Source organism: Phoca vitulina, unplaced genomic scaffold, assembly GCF_004348235.1.
Source record: "Phoca vitulina isolate PV1807 unplaced genomic scaffold, GSC_HSeal_1.0 scaffold20, whole genome shotgun sequence".
In the NCBI taxonomy this organism is placed as follows: Eukaryota; Metazoa; Chordata; class Mammalia; order Carnivora; family Phocidae; genus Phoca; species Phoca vitulina.
The window spans coordinates 1,074,995-1,101,176 of NW_022589723.1; the positions used below are offsets into that span (position 1 = coordinate 1,074,995).

At 49.9% G+C, this 26,182-nt stretch overlaps 1 protein-coding gene across 3 annotated transcripts in view; it reads left to right on the forward strand.

The window, feature by feature from the left end:
* The window catches only part of TEP1 (telomerase associated protein 1), a 37,198-nt gene that overhangs the window by 6,424 nt on the left and 4,592 nt on the right, over window positions 1–26,182 (forward strand). For 2 of the 3 annotated variants that reach the window (XR_004301026.1, XM_032417438.1), the window contains exons 7-45: window positions 56–133; window positions 2,362–2,486; window positions 2,680–2,837; window positions 6,103–6,212; window positions 6,720–6,810; window positions 7,044–7,230; window positions 9,978–10,149; window positions 10,781–10,939; window positions 11,119–11,196; window positions 12,129–12,259; window positions 12,563–12,622; window positions 13,539–13,697; window positions 14,297–14,473; window positions 14,706–14,826; window positions 15,420–15,544; window positions 15,805–15,918; window positions 16,013–16,130; window positions 16,289–16,483; window positions 16,599–16,774; window positions 16,873–17,029; window positions 17,143–17,322; window positions 17,755–17,847; window positions 18,144–18,276; window positions 18,432–18,582; window positions 18,821–18,954; window positions 19,175–19,263; window positions 19,529–19,643; window positions 20,072–20,312; window positions 20,510–20,633; window positions 21,490–21,614; window positions 21,741–21,840; window positions 22,050–22,205; window positions 22,349–22,561; window positions 22,821–22,974; window positions 23,077–23,289; window positions 23,879–24,039; window positions 24,279–24,392; window positions 25,551–25,658; window positions 26,025–26,157. Coding sequence is in view for 2 of the 3 variants with exons in the window: in XM_032417438.1 (XP_032273329.1) it covers window positions 56–133; window positions 2,362–2,486; window positions 2,680–2,837; window positions 6,103–6,212; window positions 6,720–6,810; window positions 7,044–7,230; window positions 9,978–10,149; window positions 10,781–10,939; window positions 11,119–11,196; window positions 12,129–12,259; window positions 12,563–12,622; window positions 13,539–13,697; window positions 14,297–14,473; window positions 14,706–14,826; window positions 15,420–15,544; window positions 15,805–15,918; window positions 16,013–16,130; window positions 16,289–16,483; window positions 16,599–16,774; window positions 16,873–17,029; window positions 17,143–17,322; window positions 17,755–17,847; window positions 18,144–18,276; window positions 18,432–18,582; window positions 18,821–18,954; window positions 19,175–19,263; window positions 19,529–19,643; window positions 20,072–20,312; window positions 20,510–20,633; window positions 21,490–21,614; window positions 21,741–21,840; window positions 22,050–22,205; window positions 22,349–22,561; window positions 22,821–22,974; window positions 23,077–23,289; window positions 23,879–24,039; window positions 24,279–24,392; window positions 25,551–25,658; window positions 26,025–26,157 (5,428 nt within the window). In the remaining variant the exon portion in view is untranslated. The remainder of the gene's footprint in view (window positions 1–55; window positions 134–2,361; window positions 2,487–2,679; window positions 2,838–6,102; window positions 6,213–6,719; window positions 6,811–7,043; window positions 7,231–9,977; window positions 10,150–10,780; window positions 10,940–11,118; window positions 11,197–12,128; window positions 12,260–12,562; window positions 12,623–13,538; window positions 13,698–14,296; window positions 14,474–14,705; window positions 14,827–15,419; window positions 15,545–15,804; window positions 15,919–16,012; window positions 16,131–16,288; window positions 16,484–16,598; window positions 16,775–16,872; window positions 17,030–17,142; window positions 17,323–17,754; window positions 17,848–18,143; window positions 18,277–18,431; window positions 18,583–18,820; window positions 18,955–19,174; window positions 19,264–19,528; window positions 19,644–20,071; window positions 20,313–20,509; window positions 20,634–21,489; window positions 21,615–21,740; window positions 21,841–22,049; window positions 22,206–22,348; window positions 22,562–22,820; window positions 22,975–23,076; window positions 23,290–23,878; window positions 24,040–24,278; window positions 24,393–25,550; window positions 25,659–26,024; window positions 26,158–26,182) is intronic. The other variant, XM_032417439.1, reaches the window with a different exon arrangement.

Genomic DNA, 26,182 nt, shown 5'->3' on the forward strand with positions numbered 1-26,182 from the left:
TCTCCAAGGACGAGTTCCTTTTCCCATTTTGAAATTGCTTCTCCTGTCCCTACAGAAGACAGGGCGCCCATTTTCTGAGACACAAAAATATTTGCCGAGGTACCTTAGGCCTCTTAAAGATGAACAGAAGAAGGTGAGTGCCTTGTTCTGGGGTTCCATATGTGCATGTAAAACCTTTTCTGAGCTGATATTTAGACATGGAATTCCATTTGGTTTAGAAATACTAATGGCTGGGGCGCCTGGGTGGCTCAGTCAGTTAAGTGGCTGCCTTCGGCTCAGGTCATGATCCGAGGGTCCTGGGATCGAGCCCCGCATCGGGCTCCCTGCTCTGCGGGAAGCCTGCTTCTCCCTCTCCCACTCCCCCTGCTTGTGTTCCCTCTCTCACTGTCTCTCTCACTGTCAAATAAATAAAATCTTAAAAAAAAAAAAAAAAAGAAAAGAAATACTAATGGTGTGGTACGCACATGCCAATTTCCTACCTGGGGATTTCTCAGTTGTGATTGTAGGGTCAGGTTTGAGAGCACTGGGAAAGGCTCCTTTTATTTCCCATTTTGCTCGCCTTGGTATTTACTGACAGGTGGCATGTCCAGCTGGATAAGTAAGTTAAAAATGTATGAAATAGGAGCACGTGGGTGGCTCAGTTGCTTAAGCCTCTGACTCTTGATTTGGCTCAGGTCATGATCTTGGGGTCATGGGATCGAGCCCCGTGTGTTGGGCTCCTCACACAGCAGGGAGTCTTCTTTTTTTGAAGATTTTATTTATTTATTTGACAGAGAGAGACAGCGAGAGAGGGAATGCAAGCAGGGGGAGTGGGAGAGGGAGAAGCAGGCTTCCCGTCGAGCAGGGAGCCCGATGTGGGGTTCGATCCCAGGACCCTGGGCTCATGACCTGAGCCGGAGGCAGATGCTTAACGACTGAGCCACCCAGGCGCCCCAGCAGGGAGTCTTCTTGAGGTTCTCTCTCCTTCTCCCTCTGCTCCCCGCCCACCCCTGCACATACACACACTCTCTCAAATAAATAAATAAATAAAGTATGAAATATCTACCTTCCATGGGAGGTTTTAAAACCGAACCAACCCTGGGCGCCTGGGTGGCTCAGTTGGTTAAGCGACTGCCTTCGGCTCAGGTCATGGTCCTGGAGTCCCGGGATCGAGTCCCACATCAGGCTCCCTGCTCGGCGGGGAGTCTGCTTCTCCCTCTGACCCTCCTCCCTCTCATGCTCTCTGTCTCTCGTTCTCTCTCTCTCAAATAAATAAATAAAATCTTTAAAAAAAAAAAAAAAACAAAAAAAACCCGAACCAACCCTTTTGCATTAATGACAAATAAGGCACTGCACTTTGTGGTTAAGAGCATAGAATCAGGATTTAGACCTGGGTTTGAATCCCCCCACCAGCACCACTTGCTGGCTATGCAACCGTAGCCAAATGACTTACCCTGTCTTACCTCAGTTTCCTCAGATATAAAATGGAGATAATAGCAGCACCTCATTGGGTACTTCATTGGGTTTTTGCGAGGATTAAATCAGTTACTGAATTTAAAGTACTTTTTTTAAGATTTTATTTTTGTTAGAGAGAGAGATGGAGAGAGAGAGAGCATGAGTTGGGAGCAGAGGGAAAGGGAGAAGCAGACTCCCTGCTGAGCAGGAAGCCCAATGCGGGACTTGATCCCAGGACCCTGGGATCATGACCTGAGCCACCCAGGCTCCCTGAATTTAAAGTCTTTCTAACAATACCTGGCACTTAATAAGTGTTAGCTACCACCAACATCATTATCATTAAAATAGATTATTAGGAAAATAATATGGTGGTGTTACAAGAGAACACATTCTCAATTGGTCAACTGATCTTTTCTCTTCATCCTAATAATATATCCCAAACTTAGCTCTTCTGCCATAGAAGATTCTACCATGGAAGATACCATAGAAAGCCAACTTCTTTCAGTTTTTTCACTCCTCCCAGCTTGCATTGTGCTGATACCTCCATTTATCTCCTCCTCCAAGTCTCAGTGATTTAAATAAAAGCTGCTTTTCCTTTCCCTCCCTCTGAGAACAAGATGTTCTCTGTTCATTCCATCCCCATCTTGTTTTTCACAAGCCAATTATCCCATGTTAACTATTGATAGTTCAATCTTGTGTACGTGAAACACAGTGACCCCAAAGAGCTGCTATGGTATGCTCACTGCAGGAGCGCTTGTTGCTCCCTGGGGGAGACTTTTGCCCCCTATTCCTGCTCTTTGCCCACATCTACTTTGGGGGAAGAAATTACCTCATAGGTATAGGAGGTCTGCGGTTCTGATTTCTGGAGCAAGTGACTATGGTTGTAGATTAAATGACCGCTGTGGGACTTGGGGGATATTTCCACAGTTTGAGGAGACCTACAACGCAGTGCCAGAGAAAAAGAAGCAGCCGAGGTTCACTCTCAAGAAGTTAGTACAGCGACTGCACATCCGGGAGCCTGCTCAGCACGTCCAAGCCTTGCTGGGCTACAGGTGAGAAGACACACCCTGAACACCCCTTCCACCTGGGTGACCCCGTGGCTTTTCAGCCTCCACGGCCCTGGCGCCTGTAGTTCTGACCCCAGCAACATTAGGGGCAAGCACTGGCTTTGACTGACTGACCTTTCCTTTTCTGAGTTATTTTCAGCTGGCTTTGAAATGATAAGCTTTTCCTCTTCTGTCCCAGGTACCCCTCCAACCTACAAATGTTTTCTCGAAGTCGCCTCCCTGGGCCATGGGATTCTAGCAGAGCTGGGAAGCGGATGAAGCTTCCTCGGCCAGAGACCTGGGAGCGGGAGCTGAGCCTGCGGGGGAACAAAGCTTCTGTCTGGGAGGATCTCATTGGTAGAGTAACTTTGATCATATATTCCCTTCCTCTCTTCCCCATTCACACCTCTACATGTTGGACCCTGACTTAATTTCCATGGCGTGATACAGTTATTCTCTTGCCCGGTGGTTGCCTCACTGAAAGTGACTGGATTTGTGAGGTTTGCCGTCGACCACGCCCAAGCGGACTGGTGGTGCCCGCTTTGAGTGGCTCTGGCATCATAGGGAGATCATTATTCCCGATGTGGGTAGGTGATGCACAAGCCTTGATGAACACAGGACAAAAGTGGTACCTTCTCTCTGATTTCACCTGTATCATACTGGGTAAGTCATCCAATCAAGGGAGGACTGGCATATTGGAATCTCTGCAGGAACCCGTAGTTAGGACATGGACATTTTAGGTAATTTGCCCATACTGATAAAGAGAAAAAAAAAATTAAATCGGGAGGCCCAAGTTATTTCAGTCTTCTCTTTGTCTCTTTTTATTGTTGTTGTTAATTTATTTTTAACTCTACAAGGCTCTTTCTGTTCTGTCTTTTTTTATGTCCTCTTTCATCTTTGAAAATTTCAAGTCAAGTTCTATCTGTTGAAAAACATCTTGCTGTAGAGTTTGTGACTTTCAGAAGCCCCAGTTTTTTTTGTTTTTTTTTCTAATCTCTTTCTCTGCGAACTGCCACGTGCGGATTGTGCTCAGGGCAGCCTGAATTCTCAGCTGCTTATCTGTCACTGCCCTCACTCTGTGGTTGTCGCTGGGGGTATAGCATCAGAATCACATGGGAATTAAAACACACACATGCGGGGCACCTGGGTGGCGCAGTCGTTAAGCGTCTGCCTTCGGCTCAGGTCATGATCCCAGGGTCCTGGGATCAAGCCCCGCATCGGGCTCCCTGCTCCACGGGAAGCCTGCTTCTCCCTCTCCCACTCCCCCTGCTTGTGTTCCCTCTCTCACTGTCTCTCTCTCTCTCAAATAAATAAATAAAATCTCTAAAAAAAACCAAAAAAACACACACATGCACACACCCATGCCTGACAGCCTCTTCCCCAACATTTGATACCTTGGGTGGAACAGGATAAAGTAGCTGGGATGGCAGCCAGGATGTGTAGCTGATCCTGGTATGTGTCATCTCTACTTCCTCCCTCTGCCCTTGAAAATTAAAATTGTGTCATTTATCTAGGCTGAGTCTTTTTTTTTTTCAACTTCAATAGAGCTTTTATTTTATTTTTTTTCATTTGCATGTAGTTTAATATTAATGGAATCGTAAGTGTTCTAGGCAGTAAAGATTTCTTTTTTTTTATTATGTTCAGTTAGCCACTGTATAGTACATAATTAGTTCTTGATGCAGTGTTCAAGGATTCATTTTAAGTGTAGGCTGAGTCTAATGCCCATAGTCTAATCCACTGGTCTCCAGAGTTTTTTGATCATATATTGCAAAAAAAGTTTTGGAATTCATCAGAATGTGTGTATATATAATTTAAACAATTTTATATATGTACTAAAGAATTATGTACTTTAGGAAATACATAAAATATAATTTTATAAATATAGATCTGAAAGTATGTATAAAAAATAAAATATAAAAAATATAAATATATGAATAAAATATAAGACAAAATATAATTAGATATACAGACCCCTCTTTGGAGAACACAGGGCTCATTAATAACTCATTAACAGTTTTTTTTTTATTTTTAAAATTTATTTATTTGACAGAGAGAGACAGCGAGAGAGGGAACACAAGCAGGGGGAGTGGGAGAGGGGGAAGCAGGCTTCCCGCTGAGCAGGGAGCTCGATGCGGGGCTCGATCCCAGGACCCTGGGACCATGACCTGAGCCGAAGGCAGATGCTTAATGACTGAGCCACCCAGGCACCCCTCATTAACAGTTTTTTTTGAATGAAATCAGTGAACTTCTCAGTCTGAAGGATAAATGTTCAATTTATTTATATGATATTGGACTTAATTTCTTATCTAAATGATCTAGAAAACCTCTCATACGTAGCAACAGTTGAGAACAATTTATGAGCTGACAAAGGATGTAATAGTTTGAGTTGTCACCCATCATTTACATGGTGTACACAACCTAATTGTTCTATACAGCTTGTGAACAGAATTATGACTCGGGAACCGCAGGACTTCCAGAAGGCTGGAAGCTTCTAGCTGTAATTCCAATGAGACTTACATCACCTTAAAAAAAGGCACCACCACTCTCTTGACAAAAGCTGCTGCTAGTGCCTGGGGGTGGGGCTGGGGGCTGATATGCCATGTCTCTACAGTGGTCCGAATCCACCTCTGGGGGTACCCAGGAAAAATATCACACCTCCTAGTTATGGTTTCCCTTGTCTAAAAGAAAGGATTTTCCCAATATTTAACCATACAGATCACACCCCTATGGTCACTTAGTCCGTGTGTCGTATGGTACACGGCACATATGAGAGTTCAGGTTTGTGGAGGAAGAGTATGGGTTCCACAGTACAAGGACATCCACAGAGCCCCTCACTCTTTTTTGGTTTCTGCATAATGACTTACCAAACTTATCCTTGAATTATAAGTGGATTTAGAATTATTATTCAGTCTTAACTAACCATCTAAAATGGACATAGGCCTTAAAGACATTATTATTAAGAAACTATGATTTGAAGATGATACTAATATCACAGAACAAACGGACAATATGAAAGTGATGGGGTGAAATTCTGCTTTAGCGCAAGTGTTTTCATTTCAATGAAAAATAATGACTGTTTAATCAGATCTCACAAGAAGTTTGCCAGAAAACTTAAAAATTACCAGGAAGATTATTTGAAATATGAATTTACATACACTATTATTAAAGGTGAGCCTTACCTTAGGTTATGTTGTGCCTCGAAATATTAACCCGATGATTACACTACATGTATACAATTTATAAATAAATAAACATACACTAGGAAATTTCATGTTTCACCATCTAAAATGTTTGGAAATCATTACTCTAGATTAGAGAATATATTTTGCCAGTTGAGCCCAATCTCGTGGCTGGACCAGCAGACAAAATAATAATAGGGGTTGTTTATTCAAACAGCAATCTCGTAAACAGTGTTTAATAAATCTTGCTCCACACTTTAGGCCAATCCTGTTTTTATCTTTCCAGACCTCTAAAACATTTTGAGTAGGGTAGATCATATGTTAGTACCTCACTCCCTCCATCCTGAATTTTCTATGTGGCCTCTGAACTTCTTGCTCTGCTCTGTGACCTCTCTCACTCATCCTTTGTCTGCTTTCCTCACCCTGTACCTGACCTTCCACAGACCATGGGAAGCTTCCCTTCATGGCCATGCTTCGGAATCTGTGCAACCTGCTGCGGGTTGGGATCAGCGCCCGCCACCACGAGCTTGTACTCCAGAGACTCCAGCATGAGGTATGTGTGAGGGGCAGGGGGACTGGAGGTGGGTGCCGAGATGCTGCTGCATCTTCCTCGTGGCTGGGGAAGGTCATGGCCACGAGCTGTTTCCATGTGGGCTGTAAACAGGTATGGAGATATGGATAGGGGGCAGACAGATCTGGGGAGATAAGCCCCAGAGATTCAAGTATAAGATCTTCCCTTGGATCACTGACTTACCAAGAAGAGGCACTTTTGTGATGTAACTGACTTCAGAGGGAGTCTGATATAAAAGAAACCAGCCTCCTTCCATTACTTGCTCTCCCTTCTTTCCCTCTTCCCATATTCTCACCTGACAGCTTTCTTTTTTCTTTCTTCTTCTCCACCTTTCTCTGTATCTCTTCTCTAATATCCATTTTATCCTTCCTCACTTTCCCACAAATCTAATAGAGTGGTTATCTCCTATTCCTGGTCCCCGAGGCCCCTGAGTAGCTCCGCCCCCACACTCTCTGATATGTTGCTCATGACCCCTCCCTTGCTTTCCAGAATTCGGTGATCCACAGTCGGCAGTTTCCATTCAGATTCCTTAATGCCCATGATTCCATCAATAACTTTGAGGCCCGACTCAAAAGTAAAGGTATTATCATCTATCTTCTGAATCCTGTTTGTGTCTCGAGTCTGAGAGTAGATGAACTAGGAGCATTGGTATGTTTCAGCCTCTTGCCTTCCAGTCTCAGGGTGTGGGGTGGGCAGAAGTCAGACAATTGCCAGCTCAAGGGTCAGGGCTTAGGACAGGTATTGGTGGGAGGACATAAGGAGGGAACAGAAGCTGATAGACATTGACTCACTTACTTATCTGTCGCCACATAGCATTGCCACTGCCTTCCAATACAAAGCTGATACGTTCGATAATGACTAGAAATGCAAAAAAGGACAAGAATTGGACCTATCGGAGGTATCCTCACAACCCAAGTCGTCGGAAACTTCGGACAACAATGATGATACCGGTGATATATGAGCAGCTCAAGTGGGAAAAGCTGAAAATACAAAAGGCCGGGTGTGTGTGTGTGTGTGTGTGTGTGTGCACGCGCGTGTGCATGCTATGCTATCTGGGAACAAAGGGTGGGCAACAAGAGGTGTCCTTACAGGGCTTGGGAGTCATCTGGGAACCCCAGCTTTTATTCTGTGAAGACATGCTTGCCCCAGTGGCTCACTGTCTTTGTATAGCAAACCTTGCCTTTAACATTGTCCTATGGAGAAATCATGAGAAAAAAACTGTATTTGGGCCTCCAGTTTATTATCTGGGATTGTTTTTTTTTTTTTTTTTAAAGATTTTATTTATTTATCTGACACGAGAGACACAGCGAGAGAGGGAACACAGGCAGGGGGAGTGGGAGAGGGAGAAGCAGGCTTCCCGCGGAGCAGAGAGCCCGACGCGGGGCTCGATCCCAGGACCCTGGGATCATGACCTGAGCTGAAGGCAGACGCCTAACGACTGAGCCACCCAGGCACCCCTATCTGGGATTGTTTTATTGGTTTCTTTGGGTTCTGTGAATCTGTGCAGCATTCTCCTTTCTCTTAGTGTACGCTGGTGTTCTCTGCTCCTGCTCTGGTTCTGTGTCTCTTTCTTCTCCATGGTGTCTGTTTGTTCTTTTTGTTTCTCTCTCTCTCCGTCTTTACTTTCCAACCCATTTGCTTTCTTTCGTTCTTTCTTTTTTTTTTGTTTATACATATAAAGATAGTTATCACCGAGCAGGCTCAGTCAGACATAAAACCTGTTCTTAGTCCCAGCACTCTGTCCTTTAGATGCTTCAACAGGATCTTCGTTCAAGACAAATGCAGGGCTCATCTAACCTACTAATGAATCTGTGGCTGAAACCGGGGCCACTTAAAAGTCAAGCCTGGGGTCCAGTCCAAACAACATGCCTTCGCTGGCCAGTTCAGCAGCCACTAGCCACACTTGGCTATTTGGAACTGAGATGTGCCGGATTTTGAGGACAGTATGAAAAAGGATGTAAAATATCTCCTTCGTAACTTTTGTATTAATTACGTGTTAAAATGAAAATTGTTTGATATGTTAAATCAAATGTCATATTAAGTTAATTTCTCCTGTTTATTTTTACTTTTTTCCTCTGGCTACTAAAAACTTTTATTAGTTACATGTGTGATTTTAGTTTTGTTTCATTAATTGTAACTTAATTCTATTGGATAGCACTGGTAGAGAATACTGAATTTTCTAGATTAAAAACATTATTATGAAAAAATTTTAAACATGCACACAAATAATGAGAATAGTATAATGGACTCCCATAAAACTGTTAGCCACATTCAGTGATTATCTAGATTTTATCACAGTTCTTTTAGTGGTCCCTTTCTTCTTTTTTCTGGGAAGGTGTTTTTAAGAACAAATGCCGAATAATAGGATACATTTTATTTCATCCCTTCCTATTTCACATGTGTCTCTTAATACATTTTATTATGTAGTTAGAATGTCATTAATAGGGCGCCTGGGTGGCTCAGTTGGTTAAGCGACTGCCTTCAGCTCAGGTCATGATCCTGGAGTCCTGGGATCGAGTCCCACATCGGGCTCCCTGCTCGGCAGGGAGTCTGCTTCTCCCTCTGACCCTCTCATGCTCTCTCTGTCTCATTCTCTCTCTCAAATAAATAAATAAAATCTTAAAAAAAAAAAAAAAGAATGTCATTAATATACCTAATAATTATAATAATAATAATTGCTTGGTATTATCCTTTATTATCTAGTCCATATTCAAATTTCCCAATCATCTCAAAAGTATGATTTCACAATTTTATTCAAATCAGAATCCAAACAAGGCATACACATTACATTTGATTATTAAGTCTCTTATATCTATTTTAATATTTTCATTGTCTTCATGCTATTGACTTACTCTGGAAACTGGCTTCAGGGACCCTGCAGAGTGTCCCACATTCTGGATTTGTCAACCTCCTCATGGTGTCTTCTAACTTGTTTCTCTATTTCATGTGCTGAGGGCATTAACTCTGAAGGCTAATATAGCTTCAGATTTCACTTTTTTTTTCCTTGCAAGAATATTTCATAGGGGATCCTTTGTACACTGTGAGACCACCAGACTTTTTTTTTTTTTTTAAACCCTGTAATAAGATACAGGATCAGGAAGCACCAAAGATCTGGTGGTCCTACTCATAGTGATGCTAAGACTGATCCATGCTTTTAAGTGATTATAGCCTGATCTCTTCACTGTAAGTTGATGGTTCATCCATTGGTGATCTTTGCCTGAACCAGTTCTTTCATTAGCAGTTCTAGAGTGGGAGTTTTCTATCATTCCCCATATTTATTAGCTGGAACTCTAGAAAGAACCTGTCCTATTAACTTAAACTATTCGGTTACCCTGAAGTAAAGATTCTACTGGAAAGGTGGGATGAATGTTCCCTTCTTTCCTCTTTAATTTCCAGTTTTCAGAATAGGAGTTAGTATTTGTTCTTTAAAATATAATTAAAGAATATGGAGCAGTTAAGTCTTGCCTCATGAAGTAGGTATGGATTGATGTGGGAAGTGTGGCAAGTGATTTCAGAGAGTGAGTCTCCAGATGACTTCCCCTCTTCTGCCATGAGAATGGGTTAGTAGAGGCCTTTGGAATGGAAGCCTGGAAGCTCTGCCCCAGTCCCCCCTACCAGCCGTGGAGGCGGGCTGTGGCAGGGGCGCGAACGCTCAGTACTGGAGTGCCAAGTTCTCATCTTCCCGTCTGCCTCAAGGTGGCAAACAGAGAAGCCCCTGAGCCCTTCTGTCTGTGTCTTTTCTGCCAGCAGACGGGGAAAATATGATAGTGAGATGTTGGCTCGGTACCGGCAGGCCCTGGAGACAGCCGTGAACATCTCCGTGAAGCACAACCTGCCCCTGCTGCCCGGCCGCACCATCTTGGTCTATCTGAGGGACATGGGGACAGATGAGCTCTGTCGGAAGAGCAACCTACAAGGGGTAAAAAAAAAAAAAAGTTAAAAGGTGGGGGTTAGTAGGATGCTGGGGATCCTGAGAGCTATCCTGTTCCCAGACACGGTTTTCCCAAGGAAGTACTCAGAACTGAAATAAATGGCATGCATTTGCTTCTCAGTATCGGGCCTTGGTTCCTAAGGACAGTTCCTAGAATGTGGTCTCAAGCCTGTTCATGGATTATCATACTTCTGTATTTCACATTTGGCTGGTATTTAATTCTCTCTATATTTCTGTCACCAAAGTATATCTCATTTTTACTTCCCTACATCCCAGTGTTGAATGTGGGCAGGAATCCTGGCCCTTCTCCACCTTCCTCCCTGGCCAGCTCATCCTGAGAGCTGCTGAAGCTGTCTCTTCCTAACTGGAGATTTTGTCCCTTTTCCCCAACCAATGGAGGTGTTTGACCTCCAGGGCTGGATGGGCAATGGTGGGTTTCAAAATAGGGGAGCCTGGTTTCAAAATCCTGGCTGCCTTGACTGGCTTAGTTGGTAGAGCATGCAACTCTGGATCTCACAGTGGTGAGTTCAGGCCCCATGTTGGGCATGGAGCTTACTTAAAAAAAGTGGGGGTGAGGGGTGAGGGGAGCTGTATTTCACTGTGATGTTTGTCCAATCAGCCCCCCATAAACTATGTGCTGCTGCTGATTGGGATGATGATTGCACGGGCGGAGCAGGTGGATCTCTTACTGTGTGGAGGAGGCACTATAAGGACTGCAGTTCTTAAGGCAGAAGAAGGCATCCTGAAGACTGCCCGCACGCTCCAGGCTCAGGTCCAGGTCAGACACCCACCCGCACCATACAGAAAGGCAGGAAGGACCCAGTCCTGGACACAGCCTGATAAATCAGGAAAGGCTTGGATATAGATAGTTCTGAAGATTTCCCAAGCAAAAAGTGGTGTTTGTTGCTTACTGACCATCTCCCGTGCCAGCAAGGAACATGAGACTCTTTCCTTCAGGATTTGGGTGAAGAGGGTGAATTGTCCATGAACACTTTTGGGAAGTACCTGCTGTCTCTGGCTGCCCAAAGAGTTCCTGTGAGTACTTCCCAGTCCCTGAGAAACCCTTGCCCCCTTCTTACTTTGCCCTCCACAACTGATGGCTCTGATTTCTCAGAGGTTGTCTTTCAAACTACGTACCGTACCCACATCCACTCCTAGCTGGCTGTAGCACTCTACCCAGTGGTACGCTGGTAAATGCTTCACAACCAGCTCTCCGGAAAAGATAAGTCTTGGTTAATAGCATTTGCTAATTTCTGTGGTGTTAAATACTCCTATCATAGCTGAGTTCATCAGTGAACAGAGTTGGGAAGTGATGCTCAGTAGCACACCATTACATGGTATTTCTACGACATAGATACAACAGATGTAAATAAGACCAAGAGTAGATAATGGTAAAATGTAGTAAAATAATTAGGAAGTGATGAGTTTTGAGTATTTGTTGCCTTTATTTTTTATACAATTTAATGTTTAATAGTGGCCATGTTTAACAACTGGCTCACAAAATTCCTAAAAAATTACTTTAATATTTTTTAAAAAGATTTTACTTATTCATTATTCATTTGAGAGAGAGAGAGCACAAACAGAGGGGAGAGGGAGAAAGAGAAGCAGACTCCCCGTTGAGCAGGGAGCCCGATGCGGGGCTCCACCCCAGACCTGGAGATCACGACCTGAGCCGAAGGCAGGCGCTTGACCATCTGAGCCGCACAAGCGCCCCCCTAAAAATTTATCAGTCAGCTTCTGTGAGCCTGAATGAGCCAGTTACAACACACCACCTCCCTTCCCCCACTTTCTTGCCCCTCCGTGTCAGGGTGTAGTGGTTTCCTCAATCCTAAATGCTCTCTGGAGAGGCAATTTCCATTCCCCTCAGAGCTGTCCTAATCCCCTAATCCCCAGGGAGCTCTTCTTTTGATATCCTGAGTTTATTAGCATTTCTTCTGTCCCTCTGCTCCTTCCTTTTCATCTTACAGGTGGACAGGGTCATCCTCTTTGGCAACACTATGTATAACAGACTGGTAGATGAGGCCAAACAGCTTTTCTGGCAGCATGTGAATTCCAAGTGCCTCTTTGTTGCTGTCCCCCTGGAAAGGACATATAACATGTAAGGATGCTCAGACTCCTTGTCCAGTGCCAGAAGATAGGTTTCCAGACTTCCTCTCTACCCCTACTGTAGTCGGGACACTCCCACTCACCAGGCACGTCCCTGTCTCTGGCTCTTAAGTACTAGAGCCTTCTCTGAAGTCTTCAGCCTAGCTCCATGCCCCTTTGTGAGGGTCCACCCCAGCCCTAGCCTAGCACGTACCCCTATTAAAAGTGCAGAAGTGGGGTATCCATCCTAGAGAGCAGTGACCCTGTGTTCCTGGCACGGTTTCTGATGGGTAGTGGCTGCTTCTTCCTTTGCCAGATTACCAGATTCGAATCCCAATAACGTGACACTCTCAGGCTACACTGACGGGATCCTGAAGTGAGTACAGAATGGACACTGAAGGGGTTGGGGGTTTTGTTAGAACATCTTTCAGAGATTACCTGGCTTCTACTCCCTTTACTTCTCTTTTTAAGCAAGATAGAAGCTTATTCCTCTGTTGCAGCTGTCCTGGTATAGCAGCAACAGTGCTAGAAGGGCCCAGCACCTTTTATCTTATTGCTCCGTCATCCTCAAATACTCTGCTTTCACCTCATGGCTCAAGACAGCTGCTCCAGCTCCAGCCCTCATTTTTATATGACATCTAGTATGAAGAAGGAAAAGGGACAGGGGAGGTTGCACTGTTTGCTTTTAAGGGAACAACTCAAGAATTGGTCACATAATTTCTATTCTTTTTTTTTTTTTTTTATTTCTGTTCATTGTTTGTGGCCTCTGTTCCATTCTTGATCCAGAGGAAGTCTCATGCTAAATTTATTTATAGACACCAAATTTACAGAAATCTTTTTGCTTTGTCTTTCTCTCCATGTTCTCTCATTTACTTGTTTTCTCTCCTACCTTTTCCTTTGTATGCCTCCACTGCCCCCAGCTGCTATTAGGAAGACTCGTGCCCATTCCTCCTTCTCCAAGGAACTTTTATGGCTGATACAGAGCTGATGGCCTTAATCTTTAACCTTTAATCTTAACCTTTGCCAGCCTAATTGCCCCTCGCCCAAAGAAAGCCCATGATAAGCATGCATAGCAGGAGGGACTAGAGCTGGGTTTCTTCTCTCTTCCTTCACCCCTTGGTTCTGCATTCTGGTTTATTTTAAGTCTACATTCCCTGCTTATGGTTGTCTCCTTAAGGAGCTCCAGTTAACTGGGTGACCTTCCCTAGCTGTATCTTTGTCCCCTGCCCCCTTGGAAGATCTGATTCTGCCACTGGTATTCGCTCTTATTTATTTGGTCACATTTATGTCAGGTTCATTGCTGAGCGTGGGGCCTCCCGTCTTCTAGAACATGTGGGCCAAATGGACAAAATGTTCAAGATTCCACCACCCCCAGGAAAGACAGGGGACCTGTCTCTCCGGCCACTGGAAGAAAATGCTCTAAGCCCCTTGGCTCCGGTTTCCCAGCCTGGGTTAGTCTATGTTTCTTTGCCTTTGTGAATTGGGAGAGGCTATGGGCAGGTGGCTGCATTTCTGGCTGTTGAGATGCTGCTTGAGGTATGCTTCTGGTTTCCCAGGTAAGGATTTCTCTGACAGAGGAAATTGTCACCTTGTGAGCATGCTCCTCTCTCTACTGGGGAAGGGGGTCAGACTGTGAGGCGGGCTCAAGGAGAGGGCTCAGGAGAATAGGTTCCGGCTTTCTCATCACAGCTTTGCCAAATAGTAGCTTGAATCTTGGGCTAGTTGTTTTTCATTTCTTAAAGCTTTAGTTTTTCGATTAGTAAAATAGAGATAATGATTGTGCTTTCCTCACCGTGTCGTCACGAGCACACCGTGGGCAAATAGTAAGTGTCTAATAATCAGCTGACCAAGGAGGGTGCATGAGAAATGGCAAGTAGGGTTTAAGCTCCAGGGCTCTGCAGTTGAGGCTCTGAGGCCCACTGGACACCCCCTGCTGTCCGTCCTACCTTACTTGTGCTGCCTTGTGCTGAAGGGTGATCGCAGCCGCATCTGTGGAATTGGGTTGTGAGGCCCATCCCTAGACTGAGCCTAGGCCTCTGCTTACCCCCAGATGGCACAGCGTCCGGCTTTTCATTTCCTCCACTTTCCGGGACATGCACGGGGAGCGGGACCTGCTGCTGAGATCCGTGCTGCCAGCACTGCAGGCCCGAGCGGCCCCCCACCACATCAGCCTTCATGCCATCGACCTGCGCTGGGGCGTCACTGAGGAGGAGACCCGTAGGAACAGGTGAGGGGGCCACAGAGAAGAGGAGCCAGGTCAGGGACGAGGGGCTTGAGTGGTAGAACTGACATGGGTAGGGTGGAGGCTGCAAGGAAGGCTGAGGGCCTAGGGCAGGGGAAGCTCTTTGGATGCTAACAAGAGCAGCCTGTCTCCGCTTTGCTCAGTTGTGAGCCACGGCCCTGTCTTCCTATTTGTACCTGTATCCCCTGATCTGATGCCTCCATAACCATGTCTGCAGACAACTGGAAGTGTGCCTGGGGGAGGTGGAGAATGCACAGCTGTTTGTGGGGATTCTGGGCTCCCGCTATGGCTACGTTCCCCCCAACTACAACCTCCCTGACCATCCTCACTTCCGCTGGGTAAGGCAGACAGCAAGGTTGGAGCAGGGTCTGGGGAGGAAACAAAGGTTGGGGTAGAGGTGGAGAGAAGCCCCAGTGTGTCAGGAACCTTGGGACTATGGACAGGCAGCTCCTTGACACTTGAAGTGAATCCCAGGCAGAAGATTGTGCAAGTGGCCAAGTCCCAGATGAGGGGATTCCTTTGAGAAGTATCTTTCAGTTGGCCAAGGGAAGCGAGAGGTAAGAGGGTAGGTCTGTTTAGGTTTTGCTATCAGACGTATCTGAGTTCTGATCTCCCTTCTGTCAGTTACAGATTGTGTGACTTTGTGGGACATGGCTTATCCTAACCCAGCCTTAACTCCCCCATGTATTGAAGCGGAACGGTGGTGTCTATACTGCAGGGTTACTGTGAGAATTGGAAACCTGTTTTTAAAAATGCTCAACGCACGACAGGCATTCAATAAATGTTAGCTCTTTGCTGGGTTTTATTGGCTTGTGTCTGGGGGGAGGGATCATTACTGAGATGCAGGAGGCCTGGGACCTTTGCACATCTCGAGGGAGGGGTTAGTGTGACCCGGGACCGAACCCATCTGTCCTCTGCCTTCTCCCCGCAGGCCCAGCGGTACCCTCCAGGCCGCTCTGTGACAGAGATGGAGGTGATGCAGTTCCTGGACCGGGGCCTGCGCCTGCAGCCCTCTGCCCAAGCTCTCATCTACTTCCGGGATTCCAGCTTCCTCAGGTACCTGTTGTCGCCTCTGGGCCTCGCAGCTCGGTGGCCATATCTTCTCTCCCCAGCATTCAGAGTGTAGGAGGCAGGAGGCTGGAAGAGAGCACGGGGCTCAGAGAGCTGCCTCATGGCACCAAATCAGCCTTGCCGCTGAAGCCAGGAGATCTCCATTTGTGGAGTTTCAGGGAACCACAGCCAGGTCTGATGGTTGGGGGTGAAGAGAGGCTGGCGTCTGAGCGTAGCTCCACTCTTGGGTTATCTTTGGGGGTCAGCTCTGTGCCGGATGCATGGAAATCTGACTTTACTTCTGAGTCTGAAGAGGCTGCACATCGGATCTCAGAACTGAAGAGCTTCCTGAGCAGACAGCGAGGGATTACCTGTCGCAGGTGAGCTGGGGGAGGTAGAGAGCCCCTGCAGGGAGAGATGTGGGGAGGGGAGCCAGGCGCAGTCTGACTCCGCTTGTGCTCACTTTGCCCACAGATACCCCTGTGAGTGGGGGGGTGTGGCAGCTGGCCGGCCCTATGCTGGGGGTCTGGAGGAGTTTGGGCAGTTGGTTCTGCAGGATGTGTGGAATATGATCCAGAAGCTTTACCTACAGGTCAGCAGGAGCACCCATGGCCAGAGGAGTGGAGAGGGTATAGGGTGGTCTGGGTAGTCCTGGGTGGGAAGTAACTCAGTGGGGGCTCTGTGAGTTTTCAGGCCTGGGGGTCCTAAGGGCATGGAAACATTGTCAGTTACTGTCCCATTTGCCCTCAGCCTGGGGCCCAGCTGGAACAGCCAGCGTCCATCCCAGATGATGACTTGGTCCAGGCCACCTTCCAGCAGCTGCAGAACCCACCGAGTCCTGCCCGACCGCACCTTCTTCGGGACACGGTGAAGCAGCTAATGCTGCACCGAGAGAGGCTGAGCCTGGTGACTGGGCAGTCAGGACAGGGCAAGACGGCCTTCCTGGTACATAGTCTCAGAGCCCTGGGCAGGAGGAAGGAAACGTGTGGGCGAAGGAAGTGGGCCACATGGGGTCGTGCATGGAAAATGTGACTGTGTTTTCTCTTTGCTTTCCATGCAGGCATCTCTTGTGTCAGCCCTGCAGGCTCCCGATGGGGCCAAGGTGGCCCCCTTAGTCTTCTTCCACTTTTCAGGGGCCCGCCCAGACCAGGGTCTTGCCCTCACTCTGCTCAGACGCCTCTGTGCCTGTCTGCATAGCCAACTGCAAAAGCCGAGCGCCCTCCCCACCACCTACCGGTGCGTATCCCCCATTAGCCCAGCCTTGTTGATGCCACGTGACACCACCCATGTGTCTCCCTCTCCTCCTGACCCCAGTCCTTACCCTGCACACACAGGGGCCTGGTATGGGAGCTCCAGCAGAGGCTGCTGCCTGAGTATGCTCAGTCCCTGAAAAGTGGCCAAACTTTGGTGCTGATCGTCGATGGGGCTGACAGGTTGGTGGGTCAGCATGGGCAGCCAGTCTCAGACTGGATCCCGAAGAGCCTTCCCCCGGTGAGTTCTGAGAAGGAGGTGGGGGTGGGAGCAGTAGTGGGGAAGGGGGCCTCTCCCACATTGTCCTTCTCTTTTTCCTTCTACCTCCTTCTCTTTTTGCCCAAATATCACAGCGGGTGCATATGGTACTGAGCATGTCTACTGATGCGGGCCTGGGGGAGACCCTTGAGCAGAGCCAAGGTGCCCATGTGGTGGCCCTGGGGCCTCTGGAGCCATCTGCCCGGGCCCGGCTGGTGAGAGAAGAGCTGGCTCTGTACGGGAAGCGGCTGGAGGAGTCACCTTTTAACAACCAGGTTGGATGTAGGCCAGGGCCGGTGGGTGTGAGGACCCTGTGCAGCCCTGCTTCTTCATTTCTGAAGGAGCTCTGTGCCAGGGGGAAGCTGTTGATAAGATAACTGGGAATCCTTATAATACCAACCAGCCTTTTCCCCCTGGCGAATGGCCTCCCAGGGCCTGTCCCCGTGAGGGGAGGCGTAAGGCTGTGGTCACTGGGTGGGGTAGGCTGAACCATGGGAGCTTTCCAGAAAGGGGGGCTGGTTGGCAGAGCAGCGGAGGGAAGGGGTGGCTGTGTTCTGAGGTGAGGTCATCAGGTGACGCCTGCTGGGGAGTCTCAGAGGAGGCACTACCCTGCAGTGGGCTTGGCGCTTGGGGTGGAGCTCAGGGGGCTGACGGCTGGCCGTGGCAGGCTCTCTGCTCCCCGCGCTGAGTCCCCTTTGTCTTGTCAGATGCGGCTGCTGCTGGTGAAGCGGGGGTCCTCCCTGCCGCTCTACCTGCGCTTGGCCACCGATCACCTGAGGCTCTTCACGCTCTATGAGCAGGTTGGCTGGGGACGTAAACCCTCACCCCTCATTTTCTCAGTCCTAATCCACTTCCCATTCTTCATTCAGCTTCTTTCACCCCCATCCCTCTACTTTTCCTACCCTCATCCTGTGCCACCTTGTGATCACCATTCCCCATGCTCAGCTCACCCCTACCCCCTCCTCCCCGACCTTTTCTCTTCTTTTCTTCATCCTTTCCCACGGTTCCTCCTGCTGCCCACTCCCCTCCCCACAATGAAAGCCGCCTCTTCTCCTCCCCGCCCACTGACTGAAGCCCAGTCTCCCTCCTCTCCCAGGTGTCTGAGACACTCCGGACCCTGCCTGCCACTGTCCCCCTGCTGCTGCAGCACATCCTGGGCACCCTGGAGCAAGAGCATGGCCCCGATGTCCTTCCCCAAGCCTTGGCCACCCTTGAAGCCACACGTAGTGGTCAGTGGTTGGGGTGGGATGGGAGACTGAGAGCGCAGGGGTTCGATGACATTGGCTCGTTTGGGGTCTCAGTGAGTGGCGTGAGGAGGACCAGGTGTCATGGGAGGGGTATGCTGTGTGGTTTGGTGAGAGCCTCAGAGAGCTGGGGTTTTCAGGTCTGACTGTGGACCAGCTGCACGGTGTGCTGAGTGCCTGGCGGATACTTCCCAGGGGGTCCAAGAGCTGGGAAGAAGCAGTGGCAGCTGGTAACAGTGGGGACCCCTACCCCATGGGCCCATTTGCCTACCTCGTCCAGAGTCTGCGCAGGTACAGGTGCCCCCAGTTGAGCTCCCACCGACCTCCTCTGCCTTCCCATCTTTGAGCCAGGGCCCCATGTGATCCTTTCTTCATCCCATCCTTCCCTGGGCGTAGCCCCCGGGACCCGAATGGGCTGCCACTCAGTTTACCACTCTGTGGGTGGGCGTGGGAGCCCACAGCTAGGCCCGGTGCTCACTGACAGGCCTTCTGCCCTCCTGCCTGCCCTCTCTCCCTCACATGAGGACAGTCTGCTAGGGGAGGGCCCCCTGGAGCGTGCTGGTGCCCGGCTCTGCCTCCCTGCCGGGCCCCTGAGGACAGCAGCTAAATGCCGATATGGGAAGAGGCCGGGGCTGGAGAAGACGGCACACATCCTCGTTGCAGGTGACTGTAGCCCGAACTGGCCCGAACCGGCCCCGGGGCACTGAGAGTGGGGCCTACACCTGGAGGCCAGGGCCACCCACTGGTGCTCCCATTCGGCTGGCCCTCTTACCTGCCACCCCAGTGTGTGCATGGCTTTTGCTGTGACCTGTGGCATGCGATCTTTGGAGATGCTTTAGGGCTGAGCCCATCTTAATGTCTGTTCTGTGACCCACACCTGCAGCTCAACTCTGGAAGACTTGTGACCCTGATGCCTCAGGCACCTTCCGAAGTTGCCTACCTGAGGCTCTGGCAGATCTGCCTTACCACCTGGTTAGTCTCGAGATCCCATAGGCACCTTCTCCCAAGCAACTGCTTTGACTATTCTGAGACCCCGATCCCCCTTGACCACCACCACCGTCACCACTGCCATGACCCCTCTCTACCTTTCTCCGTCCAGTTTTCCTGCCCTCTTCCTCCAGGTCCTTTGTCCCAGCTCCTAGGTCGAGGTCCTGGCTGCACAGGCAGGGCCTAGAACTAGACTCTTCCTTCTCACCTGCCTCTTCACATCCTAATGAGTCCAATCTGACCTTCCCAGCTCCAGAGCGGGAACCATGGCCTTCTTGCAAAATTCCTTACCAACCTCCATGTGGTGGCCGCACACCTGGAACTGGGTCTGCTCTCTCGGCTCCTGGAGGCCCATGCCCTCTATGGTGAGATAAGTCAGTGGCTTCTCTGAGATATTGGCCTCCTGGGTGTGTTCATGGGGGGTGTGCTGGGGGTGGGGCAGGAGGTATAACGCAAAGAACAGTTAAATTTCTGTTCCAGGCTGAAAATGCCAAGAGGGTAAGCAGGTGATTTTCAGGGGGACCTTCTGCCCAGATCTCTTAGACCAAAGGTTCTCACAGGCATAAAATTACCTGGGAACGTTGTTCAAATTGCAGATCTCTGGGTCCCCAGATTCTGGTTCCCTAGGTCCAGAGTGGGGCCTAAAGCTTTGTACTTTTAACAGGTGTTCCTGAAGTAGGGCCAGAAGGCCTCAAGACTTAACATTTTAGACACATCATATGACTGTATTCGGTCTTGGGGTTAATGGGGGTCCAGGCTGGCTCCCCAGTGATGCTCTGCATCTTTTCCACAGCTTCCTCAGTCCCTGCAGACAGACAAAGTCTTCCTGAGGCCGACACTGCTGTGTTTCACACGTTCCTGAGGCAGCAGGCTCCAGTCCTCAGCCAGTACCCCCTGCTCCTGCCCCAGCAGGCAGCCAACCAGCCCCTGGACTCGCCTGTTTGCCTCCAGGCCCCACAGCTTTCCCGGCGATGGCGCCTCCAGCTCACGCTACGATGGCTGAATAAACCCCACACCGTGGAGGGCCAGCAGAGGTAAGGCCCATGGCCCCGGATGCTGGTAAGCCCGCCAGAGAGCAAGCTACAGCCCTTTCTGAAAGTGGAGAAGAAAAGACAGACCAGAGTCCCCATCAAGAGAGGGGGATTCAGGCACAGGAATGCAAATGTGAATTTCCGTTCCCTTCCTTCCCTGAATTCCTCATTTCCTTCCTTTCTTCCTATTCTTTCTCTAGCTCCAGCCTGTCTCTGGCAGTTTCCTCATCCCCCACAGCGGTGGCCCTCTCCCCCAGTGGGCAAAGAGCTGCTGTGGGCACTGCCAATGGGATGGTTTACCTGTTGGACCTGAGAACCTGGCAGGTAGGACACTCAAGGTGGGCAGAGTTTGCCTCCAGAAAAAGCCTCACAGACTGCCCTGAAGACCTTAGCAAGCCAGCCCCACCTGTAATCACCCTGTTTGATTCAGCAACTTGTATTTCCCTCACATCAGATCAAAGGCTTGGTATTAAGTCAATCACGCCTTCCAAATTATTTGCTGCACACCTTCCATTCAAGGCTGTACTAAGGCTGTACTGTATTCAGCATTGCAAGGAACACAGGGCTAGGACTTCATCTTTGCCCACCAAGTGGTCAGCTTTGTTGAAAGATATGGCATACAAGGTGAAAAGGAACCAAAACATAGCCATGTGACGGAGACAAGAGCTGAGTGCATTGGGTACTTCCAGGAGAACATGGGATAGGCAAGGGCATGCATTCCAGTTGAGTGAACGGCAGAGGGGAGAATGTTTCCAGGAAATTACTGGGAATGATTGCAGCAGAGGATGCTTCAGGGAAGGTAACAGCAGATTAGGCTGGAGAGGTGGGTCCCACAGTCACAGCCACTCCCTCTCTCTGCCTCCCACCCATATCACCCCCTACCGCCATGTATATATGCATGCATACATACAGCCCCATCAGAATCTTCTGTGACTTGAGGATGCATATGAGCTTAGGCATAGGGGAGAAGATGTGGCCCCACTCGAACCAAGGCTTGGCCTACATCTGGAGTGGGGTGCAAAGCTTTTCACTTTTAATAAGTGCTCCTGATGTGGGACCAGAGGGCCACCCTTTCTCCAGCCCGTCTTGCCTTGGCCTCCTTTTTGGTTGGAGCTTGAAGTAGCTGGACACTGGGGGTCAGGGGAATGTCCTGAGCATGCTTCCCTGCTCGTTCTCATAGGAGGAGAAGTCTTTGGTGAGCGGCTGCGATGGGGTCTCCTCTTGCTCATTCCTCTCGGACAGGGCCCTCTTTCTTACTGCCTTTGACGGGCTTCTGGAGCTCTGGGACCTGCAGCAAGGTTGTCGGTAAGGGGCCCCTCCCCCATGTCTTGGAGTGAGGGCCTTCCCTGCTTGTCGGGAGTCCCCCGGGGCAGGGGAAAGAGGTGGGAGGTCAGGGGGTCGCAGAAGCCTAACTTTGTCTCCCTGGGATAGGGTGCTCCAGACCAGTGCTCACCAGTTCCAAATCACCGGCTGCTGCCTAAGCCCAGATGGTCGGCTGCTGGCCACCGTGTGCCTAGGGGGATGCCTAAAGGTAATGACCAAGGGGCAGTGGTAGTCAAAGTGGCCCTAAATGCCAAGTCAGCCCCGTGAAGTTGTTCTCTTCGTGTGGCAGAGTTGCTGACTGCTTGGCCTGGGGAAGGCCTTTCCTGCTGAGGGCAGGGGACTGGACAAGGTGGCCTCCGGGACTGAGAAGTCAGGCATCTGTCCTGGGCACCTAGCTTTCTCTCCTCTCTCCTGCAGCTATGGGACACAGTCCGTGGGCAGCTGGCCTTCCAGCACACGTGTCCCCGGCCCCTGAACTGCGTTGCTTTCCACCCAGAGGGGCAGGTCATAGCTGTAGGCAGCTGGGCTGGCAGCTTTAGCTTCTTCCATGTGGATGGGCTTAAAGCTACCAAGGTGAGAAGGTCCTGTGTCGCCCTGGGGGAGGAAGCCCAAGAGGGTGGGAGCGGAAGATATGGGATGACGGATGTCCACGGTGTTTCACTTTGGGTTTGTGTTGAGAGTAGGTCCTCACGTTCCATTTCTACTTCCTCGTGTAGGAACTGGGAGCCCCAGGGGCCTCTGTCCGTACCTTGGCGTTCAGTGTGCCTGGGCGGGTTGTGGCTGTGGGTCGGCTGGACAGCATGGTGGAGCTGTGGTCCTGGCTCGAGGGGGCACGGCTAGCTGCCTTCCCTGCCCACCATGGCAGTGTGGCTGCTGCCGGGTTCCTGCGCGCTGGGCGCCAGTTCCTGACGGCTGGACAGGATGGCAAGGTCCGGTGGCAGAGTGCTGGTGGTGGGTTAGGAGGAGGGGGGAGGAAAGGCCTATTTGGGTGAGGGTGGAGCCTTTGTGGGGGAGACTGTGGAGGAGCTTCGCTGGTGCAAGCTGCAGGGAGAGGGGTGCGGTGTATGCATGGGCCGCCCTCAGGAGAAGAGAGGCAAGGACTTTAGGGGGGAGGAGGACTTTAATGGGGGTGGCTATCACTCTGGGGGTGGAAGTGGTATGTCTTTAAGTCCTGTTCTTGGCCCTCAGGTTCAGGTGTGGTCTGGATCTCTAGGTCGGCCCCGGGGGTGCCTAGGTTCCCTTTCTCTCTCTCCTGCCCTCTCTGTGGCTCTCAGCCCAGATGGTGATCGGGTGGCCGTTGGGTACCGAGCAGATGGCATCAGGATCTACAAAATCACTTCAGGTACTGGAGAGGGGATGGGGTGTTCGAGCCTTTGGAAAGAGCCTCCCCACCCTGAACTCCCTTTCCACGTGTCTCACTCTTTGGTTTTTCCACATGCCCTAGGTCCCCAGGGGGCTCAGCGTCAAGCACTAGATGTAGCAGTGTCTGCACTGGTCTGGCTAAGCCCTAAGGTGTTGGTGAGCGGTGCAGAAGACGGGTCCCTGCGAGGCTGGGCTCTCCAGGAAAGTTCCCTTCAGTCCCTCTGGCTCTTGTCCAGATACCAGAAGCCCGTGTTGGGACTGGCCACCTCCAAAGAACTCTTGGCTTCTGCCTCAGGTACTGCTGGGCAGTGGGCAGCTTCCTTTTAAATATGCTCATACCTTTCCTCCATTTGTATGTGTATGTGTACAGGAAACACACGTAATTATTTTTACAACTTTCAAAGTGCTTTTAAATGCATTTCTCTTGCATCATCAGTCTGGACTGTTTCTTCTTGTTTCCAAACCCTGATTCGGGGACCTCTTTGTAATCCTTGTAATCCTCTGAGTTTCTGCCCAGGGGGAGACTTTGCTGTGTATAGGGCTGGGTTTCCCTTACGAGGAGGAGAGAGATGTTGAGGTGAAAATGCAGAGTGGTCTTAGTCCTCTCTAGGTAGGAGACTTGGTCCAAGTGATAGTGGTCACTTGAGAAGGGGAGGGTCTGGAGGTGTAGCAGGGAGTTAGACAGCTGAAGAGCCAGAGCTGGGAGTGCCTAGTGTCCCTGTCCTGAGACCTCATATGATGACTGACCCTTCTCACTCAGACTGTCCGCAGCCTGTGACTCACTTTCGTCGAATATCATGCTCACCCGTGATTGCCTTTGTCCTTGGGGTCCCGTCTCACTTCCTCTTTCAGGGGCTCTTCCTTTCTCCCTCTTCCCAATGCAGAAGATTTCACAGTGCGCCTCTGGCCAAGGCAGTTGCTGACGCTGGCACAGACAGCAGAAGACTTTCCCTGTGGCACTGAGCTCCGGGAACATGAGGCTCCCGTAAGCTGCTGTAGCTTCAGCACCGATGGACGCAGGCTGGCCACTGGGGGCAGGGACCGGGTGAGCCACGGGGGTCCTCCCACCTTGAGCCCACAGCCCCTCCGGGTCCTGGATTCCTCAACAGTCCATTTCCCACGGCTCCTGAGGCATGTTGCTTTGCCACACCTCCTAAGCTGCTTCCGTCCACCATCCCTTCCTTGATACTCCCTTTTCCCTTAAAATTTCTTGCCGGAAATGGCCCTGATGTTCCTGCCTCCCTCCTATGGTCCTGATTGCTCCGTCTCTTGGGACCTATCCAGAATCTCTTCTGCTGGGATGTGCGGATGCCCAAAGCCCCTGTTCTGATTTGCTCCTTCTCTGCCTGTCACCGTGACTGGGTCACTGGCTGTGCCTGGACCAAAGACAACCTACTGGTAAGGGAAGGGGTGGGGGTGGGCAGAGCTCAGCAGGGTTCCTGGGGGAGGACCACGCTGCCCATGTCATCTTGTTTCTGACACCCATTTATAATAATAGTAATAGCTGACATATATTGAGCACTTAGTACGTGCCAGGCATTGAAGTGAGCTCGTCATATGTCTTGCCTCATTTAGTCTTTACAACTCCCTGTAAGGCAGACGCTACTACTATCTCTATTTCACAGACAAGGATCTTGAGCCCAGATAGATTAAAGAACATTTCCAAGGTCATGTAAGTGATGAGGCTGAAGCACTAAACATAAGAAAGCCCACACTCTTAACAAGAATACAGAAGTGTCTCCCCAATGGTTTAGGGCGCCCTCTGCAGTTAAGGCTACTGCTGTGATTTCTTTGGTCCTAAGGCAAAAAAAAAAAACCCCTCAAATTATGCACTCAAGGTTGGTGAAGCCTAGTTTTCCAGTGCAGAGTCCCCACACTTCTTTTTTTTTTAAAGATTTTATTTATTTATTTAACAGAGAGAGACGCAGCAAGAGAGGGAACACAAGCAGGGGGAGTGGGAGAGGGAGAAGCAGGCTTCCTGCAGAGCAGGGAGCCCGATGCAGGGCTCGATCCCAGGACCCTGGGATCATGACCTGAGCCGAAGGCAGACGCTTAACCGTCTGAGCCACCCAGGCGCCCAGTCCCCGCATTCTTAAGAAGAGATGAGAAAGGAGTGAGAATCAGTTGACTAGAGTTGTCATAGTCTGCTCTCTACCCCTGCCTTCTCGGCAGCCGGATCTTTCCTTGGCATTGCAGACTGTTCACCTTTGTCTGGGTTTGTTGACTGACAGTATGTTAGTAACAAGGACAATAGCTACTCTTTATGCAGTGCTCATATGTACCAGGCAGTCTTTCCTGTAGGTGCGCCAGCCCCACATCAAATAGCTACACTGTTATTATCCTCATTGACTGGATGAGAATCCTTATAAGGCGCAGAGAGATGAACTTGCCGCAGGTCATAAAGTAAAGAATGGTGGAGCTAGGATTTGAACCCAGGACAGTCTATGTTCTTAATCACAAGCCTTAATGCGCCCACCCCGCCCGCCCACATTATAAACCTACAGAAATGCTGGAGGCCTGCTGATAATCCCGCTCCTCTAACCTCTGACTGTGCAGGTCTCCTGTTCCAGTGACGGCTCTGTGGGGCTGTGGGACCCAGAACGGCAACAGCAGCTTGGCCAGTTCCTAGGTCATCAGAGTGCCGTGAGCGCCGTGGTGGCCGTGGTGAGGAGGCGGTGCAGAGCTCACTGGGGGCCCTGCGAGGGCTGAGGAGGCTTTGGGACCCTGGGTGCATTGGGTATCTAATCTCAAAGGCAAAAGAAGTATAAAGAATGAGATGCCGGGGCCTGCATTAGAGCAGGATGAGGGTATTGAGACGGAGGGTTGGAGCGAGGGGAGGGAGAGGGCAGCTCGGTATCCGGACCTCGTGCAGGATTACAGTCCTGAGCCACCCAGCCTGTGTCCCTGGGTTCTCCGCACTCTTGGACATCTCCTAAGCCTTTAGTGCTCAGCCCTCACCTCAATGGTAGGAGTCATACTCCCCACGTCCTGCTCAGTGCGACTTTGCTCTGATCCCGTGCTCTGGGGCAGGAAGAACATGTGGTGTCTGTGGGCCGAGATGGGACCTTGAAAGTGTGGGACCATCAGGGCGTGGAGCTGACGAGCATCCCTGCTCACTCGGGACCTATCAGCCACTGTGCAGCTGCCCTGGAGCCCCGGGCAGGTAGGGAAACGTCAGCTCCCTTTTC